At 41.5% G+C, this 24,462-nt stretch overlaps 1 protein-coding gene across 2 annotated transcripts; it reads right to left on the reverse strand.

Moving 5' to 3' along the window:
* Window positions 1-2,784: 2,784 nt before the first annotated feature.
* On the reverse strand, window positions 2,785-23,977 carry traf3 (TNF receptor-associated factor 3). 2 transcript variants are annotated; one of them, XM_029687781.2, is made up of 12 exons: window positions 23,863-23,976; window positions 23,639-23,684; window positions 20,644-20,918; window positions 20,336-20,387; window positions 19,594-19,698; window positions 19,169-19,333; window positions 17,080-17,160; window positions 16,809-16,883; window positions 16,469-16,561; window positions 15,380-15,520; window positions 7,744-7,918; window positions 2,785-7,434 (listed from the first exon to the last, which is right to left on the reverse strand). In XM_029687781.2, exons 3-12 carry the CDS (start codon window positions 20,913-20,915, stop codon window positions 6,872-6,874), a joined length of 1,722 nt encoding a protein of 573 aa, XP_029543641.1. In that variant the 5' UTR covers window positions 20,916-20,918; window positions 23,639-23,684; window positions 23,863-23,976; the 3' UTR covers window positions 2,785-6,871. The 2 variants fall into 2 exon arrangements, with proteins under 2 accessions (XP_029543641.1, XP_064860229.1); XM_065004157.1 differs by having other exon boundaries at window positions 23,639-23,977.
* Window positions 23,978-24,462: the final 485 nt, after the last annotated feature.

Below are 24,462 nucleotides of genomic sequence, written 5' to 3' on the forward strand. Positions count from 1 at the left end.
AGAAGATGATGAACACCAGAAATGTTTCAGCCCTTCGGGAGCTGGGAACTCCCTAAAAAAAATCCCGCTTCGACCGGCAGTGACTTTTTGTGTCAGGTTAGGAGAGCATTTTCGCTAAACCCTAACCTTATCTAATTACCCTTTCTCCTAACCTCCTACAAAAAAATGGCATGTTTTTACGGAATCTCATGACCAGGATTTGGCAGCCCTGCTCTACACCAAGCAGGGCAATATAGTTTTCGAAGTCTTCACTGCAAACTTGTATGGACAATACAGGAGTTTTATATTGTCTAATTATTACACACACACAATTTAATCGATATTCAGCGACAATCAGACCTGGGTTAAACAAATACATAATTTGTTATTTAAATACTTATTTTCTGATTGAGTATTTTCAAACGATGTGGCCTGAATCAACTACTTCCTTTGGATGTATTTTAAAGTATTTTCATTATTTCAAATACCAAATAGACCCCTGTATCCACAAAGCATCTCAGAGTAGGAGTACTGATCGATAAATTGATCGATGAGATGCTTTGTGGACACGGGCCCTGGGTTCACATGCATGGGAGTATTTCAATATTTGTATTTGAAAATACACTTGTCTGTGTATTTGAGCATTCTCAAATACTTGCCTATACTTTCCAAGTGTATTTCCAAATACATTCCAATAGTTAACAACTTGTATTTTCAAAGAAAAAATTTCCAAATCCTTACTTTGAAAGTAAAATACTAAATAGTATTGAACCCAGGTCTGATAAGAATACATGTACTACATACAGTATGTAGGCGTCTACATTTATGTTGCTTAGATGCAAATATCAGAAAGAAGTGTGGTATCATACAATATCTTCACATACTAACATGATTTATACAGTGAGCTCCAAAAGTATTGGGACAGTGAGTGCTTTGGATTTGAAATGATACAATGACTAAGATTAAAGTGCAGACTGTCAGCTTTAATTTGAGGGTATTTTCATCCATATCGGGTGAACCGTTTAGAAATTACAGCACTTTCCATAGTCCCCCCATTTTAGGGGACCAAAAGTATTGGGACAAACTCACGCATGTGTATCAAAGTTGTCAAAAGGAGGCAATGATTACATCAAACTTGTGTCACTACAAACTTGTTGGATGCTTTTGCTGTTTGTTTTGTTTTTGTTTCAGATTATTTTGTGCCCAATAGAAATTAATGCTAAATAATGTATGGTGTCATTTTGGAGTCGCTTATTGTAATTAAGAATGTGTTTCTAAACACCTCTACATTAATATGTGGATGCTACCATGATTACAGATAATCCTGAATGAATTGTGAATGAGTGAGAAAGCTAGGGGCATAAATATCATACCCCCCCAAAAATGCTAACCTCCCGTTATTGTAATGGTGAGAGGTTAGCATGTCTTGGGGATATGATATGTGTCTGATTTTCTCACTCATTCAGGACTAGCTGTAATCATGGTAGCATAGCACAGTCTGCACTTTAAACGTAGTCATTGGATCATTTCAAATTCAAAGTGCTGGAGTACAGAGCCAAAACAACAAAAATTGTGTCACAGTCCCAATACTTTCAGAGCTCAATATATGTATACACTGAATAACATTACCAGACAGCGGCTAATGCCAGGGGTTTTAATATCCAGATGGGTGCAACTTAACAGAAATGGCTCCCGAGTGGCGCAGTGGTCTAAGACACTGCAACTCAGTGCTTGAGGCGTCACCACAGACACCCTGGTTTGAATCATGGGTGTATCACAACCGTCCGTGATTGTGTCGTCCGGGTTCGGCCGGTGAAGGCCACCATTGTAAATAAAAATGTGTTCTTAACCGACTTGCCTAGTTAAATCAAGGTTACGTAATACATGACCTGAATGTACTCGATCAGACCGGTCGTACAGAATGTGGAATTGTGTCTACATGACACGTTTCTACCTGCAACTATCTAAACACTACAGTTCACCGAGGGTGTCTGGTCTTGTAACTGTGGTTGGCAGGTTTTCTTGAAAAGTCATGTGGCGGTTGTCGCCTACCCTTGGTGGAAAATATACAGTAGTAGATACTATGCTTCTGTACTATCCTGACATCTAGTGGAAGGAGAAGATAGACTTTTTCCTATGAAGCAGTGGTCACCATATCCTGGAGAGCTAGCTACAGTCTGCGCAGACCTCCCCCCCCCATCACTAAACATATCATCAAGACATCAATTAACCAACTTCACTGTAGTTTTCTTGATTCAAAAGAGGCAAGTGTGGCAGACCAGTGTCAGTCATATAATGAAATTAGACAAAGTAGGTATTACGCAGTGGTCTAATGCACTGTACCACAGTGCTAGAGGTGTTAAAACAGACCTTGGTTCAATCCCGGGCTGTATCACAACCGGCCACGATTGGGCGTCTCATAGGGCTCATGTAGACAGTCATTGTAAATAAGAATTTGTTCTTAACTGACTTGCCTAATTAAATAAAGGTTACATAAAAAAAAAATATATATATATATATATTATGATTAGAACTTTAAGCAGCCATTCCATCTACACCTCCACATTTTAGCTCCCATTGCTGTCTTGTCAATCTCATTCCATCCCGTGCCTGATCCTTTGGGGTCTGCTTCAAGCTCCCACCACAAGATGTTTCTCTGGTGCCCACTTTTCAGTTTCCATTGTGTGTTCCAGGATAGAGCTTGCCTGGTGATGTTGGAGGAGGCTTTCAGAGTGTGTAGCCAATCCATCTTCTCCTTTGGATCTCCTCCGCCACAGGAACCAAACATCACAGCCAAGAGACAAATTCAAGTTCTTTTTAACAATTTTAATATTACACATTCAAAACATAACTTGTGCAAATAACATTCTCCACCAACCATCACGAAAACAAGTCCACTTTATGTCTCAGCTCAATCAACATGGTTGGAGTTTGAGGCATTTTGCTTTCCCAACTGTTAAAAAATAATAATTAGCATGATGCACAGCATCCGTTTTGAACATTACAAAAACAATGTGTAAGGTATTGGTACAAAAAGCGGTATAGAAGTAATTTACAGATCTATATAGATCTTCAGAAATGAAAGGCTATTCCTGTTGACTCCACGTAGCAGTGGCATTTCTATACCAGTGTGTATCCATTCCTTTGTGCCATATGCGTCTGAAATAGCACCTGAATCACCATGTAGTGCACTACTTTTGGCCAGCTCTGGCCAAAAGTAGTGCACTATATAGGGAATAGGGTGCCGTTTCAGATGCAGACTTTGCACACTGCCTAAGTACCAGGTCCACTAAAACCAAATCTGAAATAAGAGCCTGCACACAAAACACTACTACTCACACAACGACTGTTAATAAAAGCTTGTCAATCAACAACGTTCTCCAACACCATCACAACACTGGAAACATACATACTATACGTTACATTCTGTACTTTAACAATGCAATAATACGACCAAACTTCACCATCAATGCAAACACAACAAGGTAAAGTATTGTATCTCCTTATCCAACATGTCATGTGGGATTGTCTCTTCCAGCTTTAATTTAGAAATGTTTCATCAAACAAAGTCAAGTCGGAGTTCTCCTTAGTGATATTTGATGTCTCCTGTAATATTTGTCTGTACCTCGACTTGCGTTGGATGATGCGTTGTCCCACTCATGTTCTTCAAGGCAGAAATGATTCATGCCGAAGTAAATTTATTCACTATCTCCATTCTATATGATCTTTAGTTTTGGTAGATTGCCATACATACATACATACATACATAATGGGTCCATGTAGTGGTTATGATGGTTACATCCTGATAACTTGGCTTAGAATGATCCACTCTCCATGCCATTTATACCTATCCCTGCTCTGAGTAGCATAGACATTTTTTAGACTTATACAACGGGTGGGTTTAATCCTGGACACTGATTGGTTAAAACCACATTCAAGCCGGTGTCTATCCCACAAGTTACCACCGGCTAAAACTAGGACATTAAAATGACTGTTTACTCTGTTCCATCTCACTGCGCAATCCACCGTCTCATCAGCCCAGCCAGACAATTTATTAACTTGTTCTCCACTGTAAAAAGCATCTAGACATTCTCCCATTTCTTTTAGACTAGCAATTGGTTTTCAATAGCAGAGATTTGTATAAACCTTGCGGTCTGTCTCTCTGACATTTGCAACATTGTTTCAATATTGAAATTCGATCTCCAGCTGTCCCATAGCAATGAACCTGTAGGGTCGGGATGAGACAGACAGGCAGACAGCTTTTATCAGCCAGTCGAAATCATGAACCACCATATTTTTTATGGATATATACAAATAAATGTCAACAGACAGGTCAAACAAAATGCTGCTAGTTCAGTCTTTCCAGTTTGAAGTGACTGGGTTAGTTGTGTTGTTGGCTAGCTCCTACGAGAGAGAGAGTACGAGAGAGCACATTTTCTATGCCAGTTGAAATTGAGCATCATTAGCTCATTGTTATGGATGTATCCAAATAACGTCACTAGAAAACAGCTTAAACAAATGCAAATGCAGCTACGTTGATGTTATTCTAGCTGCACTGTTTGACATGACTGCGTTAGTTGGCTAGCTAGCAAGGGATAAGAAAGTTGCCAGGCATCAACAAAATCCATAGATTTAGAACAAAAAGACTTAACTGGGTCGTGCGTCTGGCAACCGAACCAATAGAACGAAGGACCAGCTGGCTTAGGTAGCAACCCTAGATTTCTGTCGGGACTATATCTCATGGAAGAATGAAACAATATGAATAAATTAATCAAAATAACGTTTATGAAAATATGTCAATCATTATTTGAAAAATGTTGGTAACCCGTTGTATAAAAGTGATAAGGCCCTCGAAGACAGTGTTTGGAGGACATATTGGCACGGTTTGCCTAACAACACCCCCTGCAAAGATATCCTCCAAAAACCAGCTTCGAGGGCATTATCACTTATTAAACCACCGTGCTCACTGCTCTATTTAATATTCAGCCTGGTTGCCACTGGTGACCAGGGCTGGGGAGTAATGGATTACAAAAAAACGGTAACTGTAATCCATTACCAGCAAAAATATTGTAATCAGATTACATTACAGATACTTTTGAAAAACGCTATGATTATTTCGAGGATTACTTATAAATTCAGAAAGGATGTTTGCGAAAGGAAATCTTTGACACTTATTTTTTCAATGCTGATTTGAGCGTCATTGAGGAAACAGGTGCAAGTTTAAGTTTGTTCCACCTGAGCGAGTCTGACCACAAGTCAGAGACCACTATGATGACACATCAAATGTGTTCGCTGGATCACGGGAAAAGAGCAGGAATAGGCTTTTGTAGGCCACAGTCCAAGCCATGTCTTCCAATGGTGCGACTGCTGTCGGCATCCAAAGATTATACAACTTGAATAAAAGCTTGGAAGTACGGATGACAGCAGTGATGCTCATTGATGTAAATCACACTGCTTCTCTCTCATTTCGCTATTTGCGACTTACGGATTGTGGATGGCTGTTCACAAATATAAATGGGTATTTGACCCCAATAACGGTTGAATTCAAAAAGTTTAAGCTGCATATCAATCATTGCTTTTGAAACCAGTGGACAGCCAGTGAAAACAGCTGCTTAGTGCGGATCCCAGCCTATGGAATAAAAGTGGGGCTTTTATTGCTCAATCTAATTCATGCTGATAAAAAAAATATCCATTGCTTCTTGAGGAATTGAACTTATAAATGCCTCATAAATGTAAACATACACTGTATAGCCTCATAACATGGTTAAAACAATTTTCATATCATGGATGGTCAGTCCTTGCATCCATAGCGGTGTCTTAATCTGAGAGTGGTTACATTTCACCAGGCCCATCCCTCAGCTTTTTACCAAAACAGAGGCGGGTTGGCCATTTTGTTATCGTTTTGATCTGTGGATTTGCCCTTTAAACAGCTGCATATTATCGAGATATTAAAGTGTCACCAACAAAAAGGTGAAAACAATTGGCCTACAGCAAATGCCATTCATTTTTCTCATGTAAATAAGCACTTTTCAGTAGTGCTCAAAGCATGCCATTCCATGAGTGCAGCATTTATTTTTTAACTTGAATCAATGAGCCCAATAACAAAAATCAAACAACAGAGTAGGGCTGGCTAATAAGTCCTTAGTTTTGGGGTTGTGCTCAGGTAAAACAATTTGGCGAATCTATACTTCCATATTTCCACATCCTATTCTTGAAGATCAAGGGGTATAACATTTATTGGAATGACTGGAAATCTGACAGAGTTAGGTTTTTAATGTAAAGATATAATTTAAATCGTATTATTGTATGTAGTAGAAAGCGATGGGTTGGAAGAAGCCTACATAACCAACCCATAATGTAAAATGTAACATCCATATATGGCCAGCTATGTAAACTTTAACATTGATTTATCCTGCAATAGATGTAGTTCAATTGGTAACATACATTTCTGTCTTCTTCTAATGCCTCTTAAGGGGAAAATAATCTAAAAGTAACAAAGCGTTTGGGTAATCCAAAAGTTACGTTATTGATTACAATTTTGGAAAGGCAACTAGTAACTGTAACGGATGATATTTAGAAAGTAACCTACCCAACCCTGCTTGTGACATATCTCCCTTGTTGAAAAATAATCCTCACACCTCTCTGGTGAGCAACAAAGGGACCAAAGGCTACTGCTCGGAGGTCCACTCTGCTCTTTCTACGGGCTTAGGCTACACACTGAGATCTGCAAAGAAACCTTATTCTGCTAACTTCTTTGTTCTGTTCTTTTCTCGTTCTGCTTCCTTCTGTTTTTACTCCATTTCATCGCGCAATCTCTCTCACATAAGGGCACCTCTCCCTCTGACAGATAAAACTGACCTGGATACATCTGCTGTTCTCTACAGACCATAGGTCAGGGGTCAGGGAGGTCAGACGTATCTACTGTGACCTTAATGAAGATGGTATCGTCCTTGATGTAAGTACCGTTCTCCAGCACAGTCTGGGCCACGAACAGCGGGCAGCCTGAGGCTATGTTCATCTCTGCCGTGGGTCGTCTGAAGCTGCTGCTATTGGGGTCTGGTTTAAAGGCATCCCCTAAGTGCTTTCTGGCTGGGCCCTGATCCATCAGCATCAAGGTCACCTTCTGCTTAAAGGGCCAGAGCAGAAGGGCATCGTACTCGCCACGCATCACCACGAAGAACAGCGACAAGTGGGTTCCTTTCCCCATGCCGTCGCCGTTCAGGTAGACCCGGGCACACATCTTGTAGCCAAAGTAGCCAGTGTAGAAAGGCTGGCTGTAGAGAGACAGGGTCTTTGACGCCACGGCTTCTTGTTTCCGCCGCTTGTAGTCACGGATCTTCCAGATGAGCATCCCATTGAAGGAGGCCGTCTCTAGGACCTGGAAGCGCAGGTCCATGTCTGCTAGTCGGATCTCATGGACGCTCAGCATGTCGTCGTGACGGGAGAGCTGTGTCTCTAAAGAACATGCAGAGAAACAAAAGCAAGCCAATGGAATAAGAGCCCTGTATTGTCTGCACCACTCTGGAATGCTCTCTACTCTTGACTAAAAAGCTATTTCATTTTTTAAAATTGAAATGTTCAATGATTTCTTTGCTCATAATGTCGTTTCAGACTTTGAGCATAACAGATTGGTCCAATGTCACATTACACTTTGAGAAACTCCTAAAAGCGAGTTACACATGATTACAGGTTTTAGTGGCAGTGAAGTGCTAAAGAGCATTCACAAGACAAGTGTTGAGAACGAGAGAATTCAAGGCAACTCACCTAGTGTGTGTGTGGCTGGGTTGGCCCCGCCCCGCCCTCCTTCTAGAGTGGCGACTCTGGAGCGGATGCTCTCCACGGTTCCTCGGAGGGTCTCCACCTCCTCTCGGACAGACCTCAGAGACCTCAGCTCCAGCTCCATCTCCAGAAGCTTCTCAGAGTGGGAACTCATCAACTCCTACATGGAGGAACAACACACACACACACACACACACACACAGTTACACACACACACACACACACACACAGTTACACACACTTCCATATAGGGCTGCTCGATCAATCAAATTTTAATCAAAATTGCGATGTTGACATGTGCAATATCGCATGAGGCTTCGATATTTAGAAAGTGCCACATAGCCGTCCATAAAGACAATTTTTTAAAACAGATTTCTCTCGCAGCCTCTCCTCTTTTGTCCACTTCCCAATCACACACACACGCCAAGCCCCACCCCCTGTCACTCAAGCAGGCAGAGTTCCTCACACTCGAGATGCACTCTGCTAGGAGATATTAGAAAAGGAGATAAGAATCACTGCGGGAAATGAATGGAGAAACGCATAATGCGCCACCCAGCAGACTGTTGACCAATAACGTTCGTGTTGCCATGCTGTGTCTCGGCAGTTGCTAAACTAATCTTCACGCAATCCCTTAAAAGTCAGGGTAAATTACGTAATGTCACGATTTCAAGACCTGTTCTAACACTGCCAGAAATCTACAGAGTAAGGATAACTTGACTTTCAAGTGCAAGTGGGAGGGATTATGGAGATGTAGACGTGGCTCTGATTGGGCAATTATGACCCTGTAATAACCAATTAGATCAACTTGAGGATATATTTCAACCTAGGTCCACAACGTCTCGACCCTCCAACAATGAATTCTATACTAAAAATGTATACAGCAATACAATATTTCAGAGAATAAAGGAGCTTGAACTCTTGCTAGAACAAGAGAGAGGGAAGAGGAGGTGAATTATGTTTCTAATGAGGAAGAGGATAAACACGATGGAAGACAAATATGTCGCTTAATATACACTGTGTACAAAACATTAGGAACACCTTCTTAATATTAATTTACGCCCTCTCAACAGCATGGACTCTACAAGGTGTCAAAAGCGTTCCACAGGGATTCGGGCCCATGTTGACTCCAATGCCAAGTTGACTGGATGTCCTTTGGGTGGTGGACCATTCTTGATACACACGGGAAACTGTTGAGTGTGAAAAACCCAGCAGCGTTGCAGTTCTTGACACAAACCGTTACGCCTGGCACCTACTACCATACTCCGTTCAAAACACACTTCAAATATTTTGCCTTGCCAGCTCACCCTGTGAACGGCACACATACACAACCCATGTGTCAATTGTCTCAAGGCTTCAAAAATCCCCTCCCCTTCATCTACACTGACTGAAGTGGATTTAACAAGTGACGTCAATAAGGGATCATAGCTTTCACCTGGTCAGTTGGTCATGGAAAGAGCAGGTGTCCTTAATGTTTTGTACACTCAGTACTATTTGGCGTAGCCTATAGCCCTACTTTCCGAAACTGAACTGAGTGATATATTATTTGATATATTACTTCTTTCAAGGATGCAGAAGTTGAAGGAGTCTATTAAAGAGGCAGGAATGCAGGACTCCTTCGAACAGTTGAGCCCTGAGGCAAAGGCGTTCTGCAGGACTCAAGTGAAACATGCATTGCTCAAAAACAAGAGGGAGAAGATTCACAAAAGAGATTAAAAGGAGTTTTCCCTCCAATCACTACACCACAGCCCAAAGTGCTACAAAGAGCTGAGGAAGACATTCTCCCTTAGCAACCTTGCGTTTGTGTCCTCAGCCAAATGAAGAGGAGCACAGCGCATGACCACTGAAGAAAGAAGGTGCATACTTGTCCTTGATGAGATAACAGTTCAAAGATCATCTTGATTACGACAAGAGTTGATGGGGTCTGTTAAGACGACAACAAAAAAAGCCTGCCAGACAGGATCTATGAACACTAGCCTAACGGAAAAAGGGAAACAGGTAGGCCTATATCATGTCTTCTTTACTTTCCTATCATCAAGACAACAAAAAAAAGAGGACAACCACTTATACTAATGCACTCCTACTTTTACAGCCAATCGGTTATTTAGTTTCCAAATCTACCATGCCCAGTGACCGTATGTATAGTCTCCCTATAGGAGGGTGCAGTTCATCTCCTTGATGATGTTGGACTGAGTGGAAGGAACACTCTCTATAGCCTAGAGCTCTTGCTTGACCCGCTGTTTTTGACACCAGCTAATCACACCTTGACGCATATTCAGGAATCATTTGAGTGAAAAGCAGTAACTTGTGATCAGGGGGTCCAACAATGTGAAGGCCCACTGCATAAACATTGGTCGACTCGTCCCCATCATCTACCTCGTCTCTTTAAAATATGCCAGAGAGACTTTAAAAAGCATGGACTAGAAGTAATTACAGCTTAGTTCATGTAATAGATGATTACAAATGACTAATTATACTATCGCTTATTGAGGTTCAATAGGTTAATCACTATATTTCTGTCCCGATAGGAGTCTGGTCATCAGTTTTTGTGGCGGCACATCAAAATGTTTTACAACATTGATAAAACAAACAGCTTGAAGCTTAGCTCCTGAGCTAACAGACCGACACATCCACCTGCCAACATGAGGGTTCGGGCTGGCAACTCAAATCTTCAGCCATTCTGTTACTGCAGGTAGGCCTTCACATATCTCACTTATCAAACAATTCCAATGCACACTGTCAATATAATGCATAATGTTGCTGACTGGATCAACTGTATTACCTACCAATCTACACTGAACTAAAATAGAAATGCAACAATTTCAAACACTTTACTGAGTTTCAGTCACATATATCATTAAGCCGTAATCTATGGATTTCATATGACTGGGAATACGGATATGGATCTGTTGGTCTCATAACTTTAAAAAAAGGGGGCGTGGATCAGAAAACCATGCAGCGCGACACATCTCCTTCACATAGAGTTGATCAGGCTGTTTGATTGTGGCCTGTGGAATGTTGTCCCACTCCTCTTCAATGGCTGTGTGAAGTTGCTGGATTTTGGGGGGGGAACTGGAACACGCTGTTGTACACGTCGATCCAGAGCATCCCAAACGTGCTCAATGGGTGACATGTCTGGTAAGTATGCAGGCCATGGAAGAACTGGGACATTTTCAGCTTCCATGAATTATGTACAGACCCTTGTGACATGGGGGCTGTGGATCATCATACTGAAACCTGAGGTGATGACCGCGAATGAATGACATGACAACGGGCATCAGGATCACGTCATCTCTGTGCATTCAAATGGCCATCGATAAAATGCAATTGTGTTTGTTGTCTGTAGCTTATGCTTGCCCATATCATAACCCCACTGCGACCATGGGGCACTCCGTTCACATCAGCAAAACACTCTCCCACACGATGACATACACGTTTGTCTGCCATCTGCCCGGATCAGTTGAAACCGCGATTAATCCGTGAAGAGCACACTTCTCCAGCGTGCTAGTTGCCATTGAAGGTGAGGATTTGCCCAATGAAGTCAGTTACGATGCCGATCTGCAGTCAGGTCAAGACCCTGGTGAGGACGAGCACGCAGATGAGCTTCACAGACAGTTTGTGCAGAAATTCTTCGGTTGTGCAAATCCACAGATTCATCAGCTGTCCGGGTGGCTGGTCTCAGATAATCTCGCAAGTGAAGAAGCCAGACGTGGAGGTCCTGGGCTGGCGTGGTTACTCGTGGTCTGCGGTTGTGAGGCCGGTTGGACGTACTGCCAAATTCTCTAAAACAACATTGGAAAAGGGGATACCTACTCAGTTGTACAACTGAATGCATTCAACTGTAATGTGTCTTCCGCATTTAACCCAACCCCTCTGAACCGGAGAGGAGCGGGGGGCTGCCTTAAATCGACAGGAGGCGGCTTATGGTAGTGAAATTAAAATGATATTCTCTGGCAACAGCTCTGGTGGATATTCTTGCAGTCAGCATGCCAATTCCACACTCCCTCAAAACATGAGACATCTGTGACCTCCATCCCATACGGTCTCCCATCGACACCACTTGAACAGGTGTGTAAGAGTAGTTTATAGTGCAGGAGATACACAATTAATTTCACTCTGTGAAATTTAGTGACATAATTGATAACGAGAAACACGATTGGCCAAATTTTGTTGTGTAGCGTTGTTCTCATATGACTACGAATAATTCTATATGAATAACTACATAAATCTAAGTTAAAATTGTAAAAAAAGTGATTAATTTAGAGAATATGATCCTTTATCCCAACAATATACCAAAGCAATTGAGAAAAATGAATGTTACTAATATGGTTGATGTCACTCCTCTAAAAGGAAGAGATCAGTGACAGCGTCGAGGCAGAGGCGCAAGCGTATGTGGCTGGTTGGGTGGCCCGGAAGCTGTCCCTGGATGGAGACCTAGGGAATTGGGACAGGCGTGGTGACCTAGTCGACCAGAGGAGAGGACCACTCCCAGCAAGGAGCACATTCATACAGCACAAAAGATTCACGGACACAGCAAATCTAAATCAGGCCTTCAAATGTGTTATTCTGCACTATAGAAAAATAGAAAATCCAATCACACACATTTGTCAGAGAAAAACATAAAATAATAAAAAGCACACTTACAAAACCACAAAGACACATTCACTGCACAACACACAGACCAGCCAAAGCATGCCATCCTGCTTTCAGAGCAGTAGTGCGGCATGTGTCGAATCAGTGCAGAGCTGCGCAGACAACGCGAAACAATTCATAGGACAAGAGGCAGCCAAGAAAAACTCAAAACTGAAATGTTGAACAGTGTAGCTTAAAAACTAGAAACATTGATGAACCTCCGAACCTTGCTGCCTAGTACGGGTCTGGATTTAGACAGGGACATCGTACCATATCAGCTGCATCGCTCATATTGTATTACACTTATATTGTATGTTCTCTTGACAGGCATTGTTATTACATAGACTATCCTTTATATTTTGGTGATGTTGTATTTCTCGTGCTCCTGCCTTGTTTGTTGTAGCTAGAATCACGGGTTCCTCGTCACGCACGGTACTTTGTATCTGCAGCAGCAGCACTATTGCTGATGTCATTGGTCTCAAAGAGACGTCGGTCTCAACATATTACAGGTTACATATTCTAAGAACAACGTACCGACTCCCAACCTATCACCCGGTCTCCTATCATAGTATCAGAGTTCTGCAGTTCTCTTTAAAATTGCAGTACCACATTGGTACTTACTATGTTTAGATCGTTGTGTCCACTGAGAAAGTATGTGATGATTTTGCTGGCTACTGCTAAGCAGGTGCGGTTCCTTAATCCTTCCACTACCTCATCCTTCTAATATTACCCAACCATGTTGGCTTTGCCAGACCAAGAACAATGACACCTGAATAACGTTACATGATCTTCCTCAGGTCTGTTTTATTTACATTTCCAGCTAGCTAACTCATTTCGATACGAACACACAACTAACACAATTGACTGCTTTTGCAAAATAGCAGATGACAAACTTCAACAACTCTCCCCTTTTTATCAAATTAAATTATGACTCAGAAACTCATCATTGTTCAATTTAACAACATATTTCTACAATTTGATTGCTATGTTTCTGTTGATCAGATGGTCTTCTATGTCGGTCACCACTCAACCGAAAAACAAATCTTTGCGATTGCGCGAATATAGCGCTGATGACTGGTCGTGAGCCTGCTGGGCGGAGCGTTATAAGTTTCTCTTCATTTTCCGCTGGGATTCTTATCTCCTCCTTTCTCTAAAATCTCTGGCTAAATCCACTGATAGGGCAAATATTGCTAGCAAACTTTGGCTAATATACAGGCCGGTACCAGTGGTGGAGTATATCAGCATTGTACTCCCTGTTCACCCACGACTGCGTTGCCACGCACGCCTCCAACTCAATCATCAAGTTTGCGGACGACACAACAGTGGTAGGCTTGATTACCAACAACGATGAGAAGGCCTACCGGGAGGAGGTGAGGGCCCTCGGAGTGTGGTGTCAGGAAAATAACCTCACACTCAACGTCAACAAAACTAAGGAGATGATTGTGGACTTCAGGAAACAGCAGAGGGAACACCCCCCTATCCACATTGATGGAACAGTAGTGGAGAGGGTAGTAAGTTTTAAGTTCCTCGGCGTACACATCACAGACAAACTGAATTGGTCCACCCACACAGACAGCATCGTGAAGAAGGCGCAGCAGCGCCTCTTCAACCTCAGGAGGCTGAAGAAATTTGGCTTGTCACCAAAAGCACTCACAAACTTCTACAGATGCACAATCGAGAGCATCCTGTCGGGCTGTATCACCGCCTGGTACGGCAACTGCTCCGCCCACAACCGTAAGGCTCTCCAGAGGGTAGTGAGGTCTGCACAACGCATCACCGGCGGCAAACTACCTGCCCTCCAGGACACCTACACCACCCGATGTCACAGGAAGGCCATAAAGATCATCAAGGACAACAACCACCCGAGCCACTGCCTGTTCACCCCGCTATCATCCAGAAGGCGAGGTCAGTACAGGTGCATCAAAGCTGGGACCGAGAGACTGAAAAACAGCTTCTATCTCAAGGCCATCAGACTGTTAAACAGCCACCACTAACATTGAGTGGCTGCTGCCAACACACTGACTCAACTCCAGCCACTTTAATAATGGGAATTGATGGGAAATGATGTAAAATATATCACTAGCCACTTTAAACAATGCTACCTAATAAAATGTTTACATACCCTACATTATTCATCTCATATGTATACGTATGTACTGTACTCTATATCATCTACTGCATCCTTATGTAATACATGTATCACTAGCCACTTTGTTTACATACTCATCTCATATGTATATACTGCACTCAATACCATCTACTGTATCTTGCCTATGCCGCTCTGCACCATCACTCATTCATATATCTTTATGTACATATTCTTTATCCCCTTACACTTGTGTCTATAAGGTAGTAGTTTTGGAATTGTTAGCTAGATTACTTGTTGGTTATTACTGCATTGTCGGAACTAGAAGCACAAGCATTTCGCTACACTCGTACTAACATCTGCTAAATTTGATTTGATTTGTTTGTGCAATAGCTTGTTCTTAAAATCAGAGAAGAAAATGCAAAGAATATTCTAAAATCTTTGTCTGAATGTACCCATCCATTTCAATCGAATTAAGGTCCCCCGGAAACACTGACCAACACTTTGGTTCCTACTCTGTCACAACTATCTCCTCCCTTACTTCCGTTGTCATACCAAACAAAACTGCATTCCATGTTCCCACTGTATTCCAACCATAGCAATACAATGATCATTGTAATTTTACGATTCTAACAGTTCACCCAAATGTTTTGATCTATAATCGCAAGTAAAATCACAATTGCAATAATTGGTACAAAAATCGCAATTAATGTTTTGCATACATCGTGCAGCCCCACTTCCATACATGACAGGACTTTACCTGCAACTGAGAAATAAGTAAATGGGACTGAAGGACAGTGCATTATGTCATGATGCACGTCAAAGACAAGTATTATTATGTATGCCAAAGGCGAGTATTATGTCTTTATTACAAGGTTAGATAATGACACAGAATTGGACCTTTACCTGCATGGTATTGAGCTTCTGGTCCAGCTGTCTATTCTTCTCCCTCATCTCCTCGTAGTGAGACAATGTTTCAGACAGACGGCTGCTCAGGCCCGGCAGAACCTTGTACCGCTCCAGAAGCTCTCCTTTAACATCCTCCACCTAGACGATAAACAATAAAGATCATCAAGGACAACAACCACCCGAGCCACTGCCTGTTCACCCCGCTATCATCCAGAAGGCGAGGTCAGTACAGGTGCATCAAAGCTGGGACCGAGAGACTGAAAAACAGCTTCTATCTCAAGGCCATCAGACTGTTAAACAGCCACCACTAACATTGAGTGGCTGCTGCCAACACACTGACTCAACTCCAGCCACTTTAATAATGGGAATTGATGGGAAATATATCACTAGCCACTTTAAACAATGCTACATAATATAATGTTTACATACCCTACATTACTCATCTCATATGTATACATATATACTGTACTCTATATCATCTACTGCATCTTTATGTAATACATGTATCACTAGCCACTTTAAACTATGCCACTTTGTTTACATACTCATCTCATATGTATATACTGTACTCGATACCATCTACTGCATCTTGCCTATGCCGCTCTGTACCATCACTCATTCATATATCTTTATGTACATATTCTTTATCCCTTTACACTTGTGTGTATAAGGTAGTAGTTTTGGAATTGTTAGGTTGGATTACTCGTTGGTTACTGCATTGTCGGAACTAGAAGCACAAGCATTTCGCTACACTCGCATTAACATCTGCTAACCATGTGTATGTGACAAATACAATGGGATTTGATTTGTTGTTGTTATTACTGCTTCGTTACCCTGAACTACAGCAACCATTCAGCCCTAGGGTTAGTTGTTATGAAGTTAGCTGTGTGGTTCATTTAGTTTCAATTCTCCCAATTGATTTCTTTCGGGTACTTCCCAAAATATATTTTGTTGTTAGTGTGTTACATATAAATGCACGTACAAAAACGTGTGAATCAACAATTTCATTATGCTGATTCTATAAAATGTTTCCTCTAATTGTACACAGGGCAAATTGTTGTAAAAAATTCAAGGTAATTGCAGTACCTTGGCCTCCAGTGTAGTGTTTCTGGTTGCCATCAACCGCAGGTGTTCAGAGGCAAAGCTAGATTCATGGTCCCTCATGTCTTGGTTGAGACCCTACAGAGGAGCAACAGGGAACATCAGATCAGTAACATACCAGCTTAAAACTACTGTATGCTCTCCTAAATGTGGCCGAGTTGGTGTTCAGTGGGACAGTAGCACCACTTTCTTATGATCACAATAGCAAGACAAAGGAGTAGGAGAGGCATCACAGGGAGTTCATAGTGGCCATGTTATTAGAACTTCTATTAAGCATGTTATTATTAATAACATTTCTAACAGTCATAGTAACATGAAGGCTGACCTTGAAATTGCATCCAAAGCGGATAAAGGAGCAGGTGACATGAGCCTTGGGACACTCATGTTGATGACTCGTCAGCTGAGAGTAGAAACACACATTCAGGTTCAATCATTTCCTTCTGTGTCAAGCATTTTTCAGTGCAACGTGGTCTCAATGAAATGAGCAACACAACAACTAAAACGATGTTTATCCATCCGATGAGAAGTGGAAAGATGACCCTTCTTGTTTTGCATGAATACAACTTATATTACGAAAATGTAAATAAACTCCTTACTTTGCTCCGTAAGATGGAGGGGAAAGTACAATGATTGGGGCAGGCCACCGGAAATGAAGGACAAACGGTGTCTTTGTGTTTCTGAAAAAGTGATCAAGTAAAGAGAAATTGGCACTATGGAAAGAAAATACACCTAGTAAATATTCACACAAAAAACATTGAACACAAATACTGAACTGGCTCTACAACATCAATCAATGATATTGTTTAGGGAAGTAACAGTGTTGTTATAGTCAGTGATTAAGGTGGACTTAAATACATGCCAGTACCAGAACGACAGTGAGAAGGTCAATTCTGGTGACTTTTTAAAAATACATTCTACTCCAAAATTCATGAAAATGTAATGTTGTTAACATTTGAATATATAACTGATGTTCGCCACTGCACTGTAGGGAGATGATGAGGAGCAAGTAGTGGCTGTGCGCTCATGGCTCTCATTCACACCACTGTTTCCTTCAAAGATACCTTGTAACTTGTCACTGATCTTAAAGGGATAGTGCAACATTTGGCAATTAAGCCCCTTTTCTACTTACCCAGAGTCAGATGAACTCATGGATACCATGTGTATGTCTCTGCGTGCAGTTTGAACGGAGCTAGTTTCACTAGCATGCTAGCTGTTCCCATAGACTTCCAGTCATTGCGCTAATACTAGTTAGTAATTGTGCAAACGCTAGTCAGCAACTTCTTTCAAACTGCAGTCATATTTTTGGGCTGCCTCTGCTAAATGAATGTACGGGAAACGCTGCAGTACTTATTTTGGGTGCCGGTCCTCTTTATATCCTTTTATACAGTATGTTGTTGTCTTAGGTCTCTCTTGATGTAGTGTTGTCTCTCTTGGCGTGATGTGTGTTTTGTCCTATATTTATATGTTATTTATATTTTATTCCCAGCCCCCGTCCAGCCAGGAGGTCTTTTGCCTTTTGGTAGGCCGTCATTGTAAATAAGAATTTGTTCTTAACTGACTTGGTGCCAGTACTAATTCTATTTAAAGAGTGAAAGAAAAATATTGATTTATGCAGTACTGCCACTCAGGTAAAAAATAAATAAAAAATAATCATGTTCATGTTGTAAATGACAATGCGTTGTAAATGTTCATATATGTGCGCAGTGCTCAGCTGTTGGCTACAAATGTATGCTGGTGCTGTTATGTGCATCCCATCCTGCTGGGGTCTCTGTCCTCATCCTTCAGCCTTAGTCGATATGTAATATAGAATACGCTTATCCAGAGCGACTTAGGTAAGACAACCACATATCAGTCGCATATTGCTGAAATTATCTTCAATACTTCCTAAACAAACACAATAGCCTATAATTCTGTGCACAAACATTTGCACGGACTGGACAGGAGTGATTTTTATTGGGAAGGGACAAGAAAGTTCCCTGGGTGATATAACTGTTTTGAGATCAGGACAATTCAGGGGGGGAAAAAATGACAGGACAAGGGACAGGAATTAATTTTCACTCCGGTGTCAACCTCTAGTCTGTGGTAAACACAGGCATAGGAGATCTTATATGTTTTCTTCTATGAGATAAACTTCAGCAAACAACACTTTTTGTGAATTTTGAATAATTTATGTAATCACATAAAGGCTTCATAATTGATAAAGGTAATGTTAACGGACTGCTATTATCTCACATAACAAAACGTATAAGATCTCCAAAGCCTGTGTTGACCTCATTTTCGGCGATTATTCAAAAACCCTATTCTTTCACCATTCATATTTCCCATAGGGATGGCTGAACAAACCAGAGGCAACTCATTTACATTTCCGTGTTTTAGGACTACAATCTGATGAGCTCTATTATAATCAGATCACATTATGACGTCATGATGTGGACCAAAAGTTCCATACCACCTGAACAGGCTTAAATTCCAGGTATTTTTTTCTTTTACACAGAAAGGGCATTATCATTATTCAATCATTATTTCAAAATGTCAGGGTGTTATTTCGACCTCGTAGTGTGTAAATATATATTTTTTTAAAGCAGGAAACTCAGGTTTAAACTTCCCCCTTTAAAGACAAAAATATTCTATAGGAGGTGCAGGTTTGGTGAGCACCGGCCCAACTCCAGTAGTAGTTCTAGTTACCTGTAACTCAGTCATGGCCATCTTCTGCATGCAGAATTCACAGGTGGTCTCCCTGTGTTTACATTTCCAACTCAAATGTTCAGGAATGTCTTTGCGCATCATCTTCTCTTTGCACTTTCCCAAAGGGCATGGCACCTCAAAATACGGACACACATTTAAATGATCCTGGTAAAAAAAAAAAAAAAAACATTCAAGGAAAAGGAATCATGAGTGTAAAGAAAATGTTACGTATTATTATAGTAATTCATAACAGTTGATGGGAAATGTCCAACCAATGTGACGAGCATCAAGGAGAATTGTAGATAAACATTTTTCTAAAACGGTCATTCAAAAATGGGTGGATCTTTTGCAGTTCAGAGTTTGAATACCGACGGCGTGCACTGTGCAACAATGGGACGTTTTATTTCCCCCAGTCAGACTCTTACCATGATCTGCTGTAAACTGATCTGCTCCTTACAGCCATTCTTTTCACTCCTGCAGTACACTCTCAGAGCCATGATCTCTCTATGGCAGCATACGTCACGGAAGACCTGACAAAACACACACACACACAACACGATTGTCACTGATTATGTTCAAGGCCATTTAGAATGGGTATACAGCAGGGATGGGCAACTTTGATGGGAATGGGGCACACCAAAAAACTGAACTCATCATGAGGGGCTTCAGTGGCTCGTGGGTCTGCGTACCCACATCCATACCCACACACGCAGTCAGATGACGTTTTAAATGTTATTTAGTGCAATTCTACACATTCTGCCATGGGGCGTAGAGAAAATGTTGCTGTTTTTAAAGCAACTTTACCATGGGTGTAGAGAAGATCTTGCCACTTTTATAACTAATTTCCTGCAATTCTACTCATTTTGCCATAGGGTGGAGAGAAATGTTTGCAGATTTGAATTGATATCTGAATGAGTAACTAATAAACTGAATGGGTTTAGATCGCTCGCTAAACTAACTTATCAATTTAAAAAACCGTTAGCTGATATGGGCTAATTCAGTGCACAACCAAATTTTGAAATGTACCTTGTGTATTCTACTATTTTAACTCTCAACAGTTAGTTGAGACCCTGACTGAGTTAAAAATTAAAAATAACTTTCATTTTTCCCCCCTTGGGGCTGGTATATAGGGGTGATGATAGTGATGCAAATAATTTTCAGTCTTACCTTGTCTTTGAACAGAGGTTCCTTATCTTCTGGACATACTGGATTCGGTTTGCTGTAAAGTAGATTTAACTAATAATTTATGTCCAATCAAGCATCCTATTAACAACTAGTGGCCAATGACTTCATTATTCCTCCATCATCATCACATGATCATTGAATGACAAACCAATCTTACCAGAAAGACAGCTGACATATCAAACACACTGACAAGAAGACATTTCTGTAATTTCTCAACTGTAATTTCCTAAAATATAAACATAACCATTCATTCTCACACTCAGCATGAATATCAAATCTCTTCTCCTCACCTTAGCTGATCAGAGATACAGGTTTCACAGAACCTGTGTCCGCATTCTGTCTGCCTGGGGTTGCAGAGCACCAGCTTGCAGGACTCACAGCAGTACTTGGGTTCCGGGGTGGCTACGAAGTGGTCCCTGAAGCCCCCGTGCTGGGGTAGGAAGCCTGCCACGTGGTCGCTGGGCCAGGGGCGCTGGGCCAGGGAGAGAGCGGCCAGGGAGAGAGCGCATTGCTGGAGGGGGATCTGCAGCTCCCGCCCGTCCGCATTCCGCCCTGCTGACATGACCTGGGGGGCACACACACACACACACACACACACACACACACACACACACACACACACACACACACACACAGACATGAGGTGAGAGATGTTTCATAAAATGTACAGTTGCAACATACAGGACAAACACAACATGGTGTTTCAGCTGAGGCTGTGTGTGTTAATGCTGAGCATTCATTGCCACATCAACAGCTCACGACTGTCAGGCCAAGCCTTGGGAAACCCCTTTATAACAGGCATAGCTAACTGGGTCTAATTTTATCCCCGCTCTGACTCGGAGCAGAGTGGAGTGCACAAGCAGGAAGGCCTGGGACTGGAATAAAACATACCCAAAATTAGATAGAGAGGACAGAACTTAATCTAGACTGAACCAAGCCTTTATTATGGACTTTCCAAAACATTATTCACTTTAGGAGTGTAAGCAGTCTAGGCTAGAACATCCTTCAATTGACATCAATCCCATGTAAGTACAGCATACACCATCAACCCCCCCCCCAAAAAAAAAAAAGTTCTACTAGTAGGTTCTAGTTAAAATGGAGAACTGAGAAAGGTTCCCGAGAAGCTGGAAATCAACTCTGAACTAATGACTGAACCATCAGGTCTACATCCTGTTACACGTTGTTCAAATGACTCATTCATATAGTACAACTGAACCCATTCAGAATGACACTGGTTAGGATATCAAGACTGGCCACTTCTACAACTCTGCCCTCAACGTTGAAAGTCCATCCAACCATCATCACTGGACGAGCAAATGGACTAGGCCTAGACTACTCGCTGACCAGTTCATGTGGTTCGCAAGGGACTTCCTGGGATATTCAAGGGGCTTTTCCACATGCCTGTCCCTGTCCATCACCACTGACTGACTACACACACACACACACACACAACTTAGTACTCTCACACACACACACACGCGTAAGCCTACACAAACTCCAGACACAGCTAGATAAAAGCTGTCAGCAAAAGTTAGAAATTTTGATTGGTTAGGCTAGATAGATATCTTCGTTATCTCCTACCTATGGTAACGCATAGAGTACATTTGAGATTGTTTCGGGTACATTTGGTCCAGGGACGAGATTAGTCAGGTCTATCTTCCTTGACAGGAAATCTGTTTCTGATGAAATGCTGAGCATTATGTAAAATTGGGTATTTCCCCTGTTAAATACACTCACTGATAGGTTTACATGGAGAATGTCCGACATCTTTTGAGAAACAGGCTCATTATTCTACCGTATTTAAACCTGGTCATAATGCTTGATGCTGAAAGGACACATTGTGTCTAACAGTGAGTGGAGGGAGGAAAAAGACGAGGGAAATCAGTTACATGTCATAGTTTCTCAGGCGAGATCCTCTCATATGGCCATGAAATGCACAAGCTATCTGGTCTACTCAGACAATATCGGTACAGAGGGCAGTCTCTCCACTCCCATTATACAGATGTAGCCAAGTCTTGTTATGCTGGTTGAGTAACATGACATCACAAAACAAAAACGAAACAAGTAGGGGAATTCTCTGAGTGACCTTTCATTGCACTTAGGTTTGGCACAATTACCATAACCATGTAACTACTGGTATGGATAAAGACCATCATGAAAATAAAATAACAGCCATCATGACCATATATATATATATATATTTTTTTTTTTTAATTGTGTGGAATGAACAGCTAACTGAAGACCGGATGGCTGGGCATTCAGGTAGTTGAGTCGGTTAATGCTGTAACATGGACTATGCAACATGATTAAACATTGTTGCTCTTTGCTGAAACAAGCAAAATGTTGTAGCAAATGAGTCTTCAGTTGTCTAAGCAATACCCCCCTCCCAGCAGAAACACATGCAGTCAGGAGAGAAAATGTGCGTCTGTTATAACAGTAACCGCGATCATTTGGCCGATCAATTACCGTCATCCAAAATTCCTATGACCGTCACAGCCCTAATTGCTCTAAATCAGATCAGAGTGTGTTGGTCACATACACAGATTTGCAGATGTTATCGCAGGTGCAGCGAAATGTTCGTGTTTCTAGCTACATGGAACACTATAGCCTGAAAGCAAGAGAACTTGGAAACAGGTGAATCTTCCCAGAACAGATTAATGTTTTTCTGATCAGTGATCTGGCCAATCAGAAATGTGATTCTGTTAAAGAATGTTTTCAACGTTTCATATGCATACAGGCATACCGTTTGGCATGTCTCAAAGGCATTATTGACATATGATAAGCATATATTTCAATACAAATATATTTTTGCACCCAATATTTACTATTACCAGACTGTTCACCGTGTCTGATAATAGAAACCACCCTCCAAAATAGAAAATCATGCAAATGACTTGAGGTACATTTTTGGACAACCAATTTGTCATAACTGCAATTAATGTATTGCACATGCATTGGTGTAAAACGGAAGATCTTATAATATGTCATGTCAACGTAAAATGACATGACAATGTGATCATGTGGAATAATACATATTTAGAATATGCCATTATTGGTTCATCTTCACCATGGTTTAGATGGCTGAGTGTAGGCAATTCAGTGCACCACAATGGATGTTTTAAATGACCTCATACCCCAATTTGAAGCCTCCCTAGCTCCACACACATGTTTTGGCTCACAACTGCATGGCTACTCAACATGTTGCAATCTACAGACAGACATAGCTACATAAAAGTCCAATTCACTATAATATCATTAGCTTTCCCGTCTAGCAACAATACTTACATGAATCAGATATAACGTGGGCCAACTCAACGCCGTTTTCCAGGAGCTACAATGTTACAAATGGAGCTTCGATGAATGGCACGTTCATGAACACCACAATGTAACCGCTTACAATGAAAACGACCAAACACTGCCGGTTTTAAAACAGGCAGCTAGAGGCTTTTGATCGGTAGCTGACATTTTAAAAACAGAATGTTAAAAGGAAATGTACTAAAAATCCATACGGGAATATAGCAGAAAAAGCAGCCGCTGCTGACTTGCTCTTGTCTTGATGTCTAGTGGTTGGAAAGCCCCCTTTGCTTTGGTCTTACTTCCTCAGGAAATCCCCGTCAAGAAGAAAAAAATGGTAGTCAGCCAGTGGTAGAGGCCATGATGTGTTGTATGGCATTTCCGCTAGATGGCAGTGTCATCATCACCATCAAGTGTACTACGGGAATTGCTGTCAGATATACAAACGTGGGACATTTTACTGTTTGTAATGGTCTGTACCCATCACTTACAGCACATGAGTCATTTCCTCCTATTCAGTAAAACATTTATTTTCTCCTCCTGTCCTGAAACAATACTTGATCCTTCTTCAGCAAAGGCATTTATTTAAATATAACCTTTATTTAACCAATGTCAGTTAAGCACAAATTCTTATTTACGATGACGGCCTACCCCGGCCAAACCCTAACGATGCTGGGCCAATTGTGTGCCGCCCTATGGGACTCCCAATCACAGCCTGTTGTGATACAGCCTGGAATCGAACCAGGGTCTGTAGTTACACCTCTAACACAGTTGCAGTGCCTTACACCGCTGCACCACTGGGGAGCCCCATTCCT

The sequence above is a fragment of the Oncorhynchus nerka genome, linkage group LG18 (genome assembly GCF_034236695.1).
Source record: "Oncorhynchus nerka isolate Pitt River linkage group LG18, Oner_Uvic_2.0, whole genome shotgun sequence".
NCBI lineage: Eukaryota > Metazoa > Chordata > Actinopteri > Salmoniformes > Salmonidae > Oncorhynchus > Oncorhynchus nerka.

Coding starts and splice junctions, on each gene's coding strand:
- traf3 (XM_065004157.1), bottom strand. CDS start 20,915: ATGTCAGCAGGGCGGAATGCGGACGGGCGGGAGCTGCAGATCCCCCTC. Junction 19,334..19,593: donor TCAGTTTACAGCAGATCATG/GTAAGAGTCTGA, acceptor TTTTTTTACCAG/GATCATTTAAATGTGTGTCC. Junction 15,521..16,468: donor ACACTACACTGGAGGCCAAG/GTACTGCAATTA, acceptor TTTATCGTCTAG/GTGGAGGATGTTAAAGGAGA.